The sequence below is a fragment of the Asparagus officinalis genome, chromosome 8 (assembly GCF_001876935.1).
Source record: "Asparagus officinalis chromosome 8, Aspof.V1, whole genome shotgun sequence".
Lineage (NCBI taxonomy): Eukaryota > Viridiplantae > Streptophyta > Magnoliopsida > Asparagales > Asparagaceae > Asparagus > Asparagus officinalis.
In genome coordinates this window covers 73910530-73917914 of record NC_033801.1, presented here as the reverse complement: position 1 = coordinate 73917914, position 7385 = coordinate 73910530, and the positions used below count along the sequence as shown (strand labels likewise).

At 39.6% G+C, this 7385-nt stretch overlaps 1 protein-coding gene across 1 annotated transcript; it reads right to left on the bottom strand.

Annotated features, from left to right (window-relative positions):
- Window positions 1894-4134, bottom strand: LOC109822191 (cytochrome P450 94A1-like). Its single transcript, XM_020388354.1, is given in 2 exon segments — window positions 1894-3605; window positions 3607-4134. Coding segments are annotated over 2 exon segments (1491 nt in total). The 5' UTR covers window positions 3997-4134; the 3' UTR covers window positions 1894-2504.

The following is a 7385-nucleotide window of genomic DNA, read 5'->3' as shown; positions in this document are numbered from 1 at the left end:
TTTTGTATACGTTCTTTGAGGGTCGAACGAGTCTTTTTGATAATAGTCCATTCCTCCGTCGTGAGTTTAGCAGAGACATGAATGATTGGTCATTGAGACAACTGAACCACTCGATGCCTCCTCGACTCTAAGTCCGCATGATAACGAACTCCGTCGGTTTGTTCCAAGGCCTTAGCTATTTGACGAGCGAGGCGTTGGCGTTGCCTCTGACGAGCTTTTTTCGTCAATGCCGGTGGGCTTTGATTTAATGACTCTTTACTTGGCGAAGAGCCATTATGAGCAAAGAGGTTATGAGTAGAATCCTCAGCAACAATTAAGCGGGAGTCTTCATTTTGTGCCTTCTTTGGCGTGTAGGTCTTCCTCATCCTCTTGTACTCGCGAGACAATGAAGATCTTGATGAGAGATATTCCTCAAATTTAGTTTGGTCGAATTCGTATTCGACCATGCATTCAACTGGAATCTTGATCGGCTGCGACACGACGGTCTCGGCAGCGAGACCGTTAGCTCCCACTGTGGGTTGGTCTTGCTGTGGAATTCATTATATCTTCGATCGATTACAATAAATTCAAAGGAATAGTCTTTTTATAAGACCTCTTTTACACAACAAAATGAAAATTACAACTCATGAGAAATAAACGCAGGATCGTTGTTTGGATCGCTGCTTGCGTGGGATCTTTGCCTGTGTCGGGAGCGCTTTGACTCGTGGACCACCAAATCACAGATTCTGATTGAACCGTGAGGGGTTTAATGATTCTTCCTTCATTTATCGAAGTAAGAATTTGAAGCGAATATCTTATCGATGTAAGATGTTCACTCTTCCAAAGATCAAGTCTGAGCTTAGATCTCTAGGACTCGCTAGAAGCTTCTTGAGGATGTTTGTGAAGAAGGAAGACTCTCTCTCTTGCTCTAATTCACCAAAACTCAAGGCTCTCTGCTCTAATCTCTCTGGAAAATGCTCAGCCCCTGTCAATGATGGCCATAGGGGGGTATTTATAGCCTCCTTAGACGATAACTGAAGAAATAGCTGGTCAATAACTGTCTCTTTAGGCGCGGCAGCTGATGCTGTCGCGGCTAAAGGGCGCGACAGTCGACAATGTCGCGGCCAAAGGGCGCGGCAGTCGACACTGCCGCGAGCCGCGGCACTATGAGCTGCCGCGCTGTAGCCGCGGCACCATGAACTGCCGCGCCCACACGCTGTAGTTTGCATTGTTCTGTGAATTCACATTGTTTTGTGTTGATTCATAGATCCTTTTGCTTCCTTTGGGCTTGTATGATCTCCCATGACTTAGATACTGATGTTTATCACCTTCTCTTTGTCTTGAGTAGTATTTGGATGTCTGTAAGCATTTACTGACGTCTACAACTATATATGTATTTGTATTTTAACTAGTAGTTACTATTTTATATAATATTTTATTTTATTCATATACTCTGACCCCTCGAACTTGGAATCCTAGCTCCGCCACTGCCTGACATGCTTCGCTGAAACTATTGGAATGGATGTCTTGGACTGGGGAGTTGTGCCGGTTATTTTCATGGCAGATAAAAGGTAAACTGCTCTCCATATTTTTATGCATTTCTTGTTAACAAGCTAGTCATCGGCTTGCTCAGGCTTGCTCATGTTCCTTCTGTTCTCTTTAGTTGCTTGGTTACCTAGCTATTATTTATGTGTGTATTTTTAATTTTAATCTTATCCATTCATTCATTTATTTATTTATTATTTTTTATTATTTTGCTGATGTGGTGGTTGATGATGTTGCTATTTGCTTAATATTTCTCAAAATTGGTCTTCCATGTTCCTTGCAGTGTTTCCTTTTTGAGAAACAAACATGTTACTTGCAATGCATATTCATTAAAAACAAAATTGGTGTTGTGAGAGTTGCTGAACAAACTTTGTTTTTTTATGATGTTTTACATATTCATGGTTAACACACTGATGAATCAGCACATCAAAAAATTGGTACGTTTATGATCACACTCTCTCCGGCAATCCTCCTTTCATTCTCCACACTGTTGAAACCTGTTACATTCCTCGCCGACCTCCATCTCAGGCCTCTCTAACCTGCTCGTACCCACGTCTTTGTTGATTAGGAGGAATGTTCGACATATGTTAGTCATGTCAGATGTGGAAACAGGTAACAAGGATTCAGTATGTGATGGTAATCAGTGGTAAGCTTCTTGGTTGTAGGAGGAGGTGTTGGAAGGACTCTACTGCATTGTCACAGAAACTGGCAAGGCTGAAGAACTTTCCTTTTTGTAGAGAGACGATCAAGTAGGGCTGGCCAAACTTGTAGGCGATATTTAAGAGGATAAGATAGAGCTAGGCAAACATGTAGGCGATAAGTAAGGGGAGCCGGAGATGACAAAACTATGCTAAGCAAAAACAAAGTTTAAATCACAATAGGACAAGTAAACTACAGCTTGTTTCTAAATTCTCTTTCGATCTACTGAAATTGACGTCTGTGGAAGGGAAACAACGTCACAAACTATGAATCCCATTGCTTCATCTGCTCCTTTCTACAAATTTCACGGGCAATCCTCCTCCCATCCTCAACGCCATGGATACGTTATGCTCCCCTCTCTCCTCTACCACCTCCATCTCAAACCTCTCCAACACGCTCGCAGCCACCGCCTTCATCTGAATAAAAGCCATGTCCTTCCCCAAACACATCCTCGGGCCTGCGTGAAACACTGGATACTCGAATGGGTTCCTCCCACGAAAAACTCCATCCACCAGCCATCTTTCCGGCCTAAATTCCTCGCAATCCTCACCCCAAATCTTTTCTGTTCGCCCCATCGCAAATGTGTTGTACATCACCATCCACCCTTTCTTGACCACAGTCCCATCGGGAAATTTATCGTCAGATCTGCACTCTCGTGCCTGTAGTGATACCGGAGGATACAACCTAAGCGACTCTGATATTGCCGCATGTAAATAATTCATATCGCGAAGAGAGTCCAATGTGAACGACCCGCCCAATTTGTGGGGGTTTCTTATTGATTGAATCTCTTCCGTGATGTTATCAATTATGTCCGGTCTGGATGATAGGATCCAAAAGAACCAGGTGAGCGCGGAGGGGGTAGTGTCGCGACCTGCGATCAAGAAGCTGATGAGCATGTCACGGAGAGACTTGTTCGATTGGGTTCCATCTTTCACGAATTGGGAGAGAAAATCTCTGCTCTCTGCGCTCTCATTATCCACTCGTTTCGACGTGATGAATCTGGCGATGATTTTGTTGATGATTTTTAAGGATTCTCGCAATCTCCTTTCTGATCCAATATTGAACAGCTTCTTCAGCTTCCAAATTGCAGAGAAGGGAAGCATAGCTCTACCGATGCTGAGATCAGTGGCCTCATTTAATGCATGAAAAAACCGATTCCCTTCTTCATCCTTCTTCGATAGGCAATTTGGATTGTAGCCAAAAACTACGCTGCATATGCTGTCGAATGCGAATCTGTCCAGCACATCTTGCAGATCAAGAACCTGCCCGCTGCTGCTGGCTGATGCCAACAACGGAATCAAGCCTTCTTGGATCTCATGTTGAACTCTTTCGAGCACAAAAGTTCGAAGAGAGCCTATGCTGAACTCGTGGCTGGAGAGCTTAGAGCTTGCGCTGCTGCTTCCACGGCTCTCCGTCGACATTGACGATTCCATCGCCAATCAAGTCGTGAAAGGAAGACTTCAGAAAATCTGATTTTGGGTAGTTGCTGAAGTTTGATTTGGTTATGTGCTCGACATTTGAGGGGTCGCTGGTGAAGACTAAGGGGAAAACGGTGACGGTTGGGCTTGCGTTGAGGAGCTCGATTGACCAGTCGAGCATCCGATTGCTGTTCTTGATGACATGAGGGAGTGTTCCGAGGATGGGGTAGCTCTTAAGGCTTGGAACAGAGGTTGATGAAGATGGTTGTCTTCGATTGAAGAAGTAATGAAGGAAAGCAAGAAAGATGGTGACGAAGAGGAGGATGAAGGGAAGAAGAATAGAGGATGACCCCATTTCACTTTAAGATTGCCTGTGAGCGGATTGCAGTTGAGGTTTGAGAAGAAGAGGGCAAGATTTGTGTTATGTTGCGTGATGACAGGCTGTAAGATTCCATGGATCAGTTGACTATTCACTTAACTTATTGGATCTGGGGTGCGAGTCCATAGAGAGTGTGAATAGGTTTGCTATAGTTTTCGCTAAAAAACAGAATATATAGCGGAAATATAAAAAAAAAGCAAACAACTAACTAAAAACCCACCAAGGAACACACGAGATTTTTATAGTTGTTTGGATAACATTCGCATTCTTCTTTCTCATGAAGGGGCTTCCGCACTATGACCGGAGTTCACCTGAATCACAATTCGATTTAACATGCTTACAAAGACTGCACCATGGAATCTACTCAAAACCAGTTGTCTAATCTAACTCCTCACAGATGAGTAACACCTACCCCTACCTAGTTTCAACCCTTAATTATCATCGGCTTGAGTAAGCCATAAAAACAAGATGGAACGAAACTACCAAAATAGTTTAAGCGCAAATTGAAAAGATTTTACAGTCCTTTTTCCACGCAAACCATTCTTCAAAAGATTGAAGCGAAACTTGAAGAACGGATGGTAATGATGTTTAACCCAAAGGCAACTCTTCTCATTGAAACGATCCGAAGATGTTGAGCGTGACGAGAAAGAGTTTGACGAGGCTTTGGGGGTTCGAATGACAAATCAATTCTTCTTCACAAGCCCTAAAATAAACTCTCTCTTTATTTTGTCCCTTTTCTCAAAGCATAAAATTTCTACAAAATATGATTTTTTTTCCCTATCGTACATATCCTCAGTAAATAAGAAACGAGATATTGAAATTCTAGTAGAAGTTAGAGATGAAAAGGATCAATAAATGGTTGTGATTAACTCTTAAAATCAGTCAAAACGCATTGCTACCATTGCTGGTTCCTCACGACCACAGATGGTTCACTGAGCACCATCAATGGCTGAAAGTAGATCATCGATGGTCTGATTTTGAATTTTTAAAAATCTAGTGCATTGTAGGCCATCGATGTTTCAAGGGACCATCGATAGTTCTTTGTAGTCTATCGATGGTTTGAAGTCAACTTTCCAGAATTTCTTCGATTGTTTACTGTAGACCATTGACGAGCCTTAACCATCGACAGTTTACTATAGGCCATCGATGGTTCCAAGACTGAAATCAACATAAATGCTGATTTTGGTGTTGTTGCCTCGTAACCTTCGTATACCTATTTTCACCTGTACTATATCACCTCAAATAAATATTAGTACCAAATAACAGTTTGTTATTAACAATCTCCCCCTTTTAATAATAACAAACTTGTAATTTTAAATACCGAAAAACATGCACATTTGAGATATAGATATAGCAAAAATAAGCACAAAAACACATTCATGTAAAAGGAAAAGATATGCGATACTCTTCTTACATTCATGCATTTATCAAAAGTGTAAATATGTACATGTATTGTAACAACTTCCCCTAAAACAATGCATCGAGTGTTTCAAAAAAATTTCAAATCAAATCAAAAGCATAAAACCTCTTGAAAATACACTTATCCAAAAAACTTCACTCATGCAAACAAAATTTAAATTTTTTTTAAATTTCACACCAAATCTTCTCCCCTTTTGTTATTAGAAAAAATAAAAATAAAAAACACACCAATGGTTATACTTTACACATAAAAAATCCAAATAAAAATCATCCAAATGTGTAAGGAAGAGAAATACATCGGTTCGTATAGAAATTCATAGAAAAATAGCATACGAGATTAAAATTCAATCACAAAATACATGAATATGAGAAAAACCACAAAAAAAAACACCCACAAAATGATGAAATATCATTGTAAAATATATAAAATAAATTGTATAAAGAATTATGTTAGTCACTTGAAAAATTAAAATATATAAAAAAGAATAATGAGTAAGAATAACACTTGAATTATTTTTAACTTTAGAAACTAAGGAACAAAGTGTCACCCTATAGCCTCAATCGTATAGGATTTCTAAGAGGAAGAATGATAATATCTGGTGGACGATGTACACAATCTCTAAATATACCAATATTTAATATAGGATGGCTACCCTTTGAGATAAACACAATTTTTATCCACGAGTATGGGGGTTTTGACTATATTTTAACAAATGCGCTAAATTTTATCGTGGGTTTTAGAGTGAGGATCTCTGATCATGTTTTCGTGAATACACTCTTTTACTTTGATATTTTTAGCACAAATGTACTTTTGTACATGTAAATGTATTTGTGTGCTAAAAACAAGTCAAATAGCAAGCTAAAAAAACTCTTGATATATTTCAAAAATATCTCATAAACCAATTGTAAAAACTTTTTACCATTATCTCACAATACAAAACACGAGAAGTACAAAAATAGGTGTCTAAAAATATAACATGAAATATCTCATGAAATAATATGTTAAGAAACCAAACTTCTATCTTTGTATGCACATATACATACACATATAGATTTGAAAACCATATGTGAACCTATGTGATATAATTAAGCCTATATACCAAAAAATAATATCATTTGAATTAATCTCATAGAAGCATATACATAGGCATGACCAAAGTTTATTTTCAAAAGAAAACAAAAAGAAAGAAAGAGAAATTTTTGTTTTATTTTAGATATATGAAAAAATAGAAAAGAAAAAAAAAGTCTAAAAACAACCTAAAATAGAAAGAAAAAGAAATCAACTTGGACCAAAAACTAATCTCATCTCTCAATCATCATCACCATCTCTATGTATCTTTTTATAATGATCTCCAGTAGGAGGAACAGCTCTGGTGAAATAATCTCCATATACCGACGACCTACTGTTATGGTGTTCACTCACCCAAGATACAGATATTTGTAAAATGATACAATAAGAGTCCTAGCAAAACCAATTCAACCCTTTGGCCGACTCCCACAGTCATCTCTCGGCCTTAGGGAAAAGAAAGACCTAGTCAACTCTCAAGAGTTCTAGGCACTTGATTCCTTAGTCGAATTAGAAGTCCTTGGCTCTCTATCAAGGTAAGCCCAAGGCACGACATATGGTCGAATCCTCCAGTGCGACTCGACCATCATGGCTAATTACAAGAACTTGGTATATTACCAGGGATAAACCCCAAGACACAATCACAGAGGCCTTGGCCCTACCGACTCATCAAGCCGACACTATGGTGTCGATAGGGAAGGCGATATTAGTCGGCACGAGAGATCCTGACCTCCCAGACGAGTCAACATCTCTATATCGACTCGAGAGATGGTTCTTAGCTAGGACAAGATGACATTCCGATCAGTCAGACAAGTTGACATGCTTTCATGCCGACACGAATGGCGGGATCAGTCAACCCTATCATCAAGGACGACCCTAC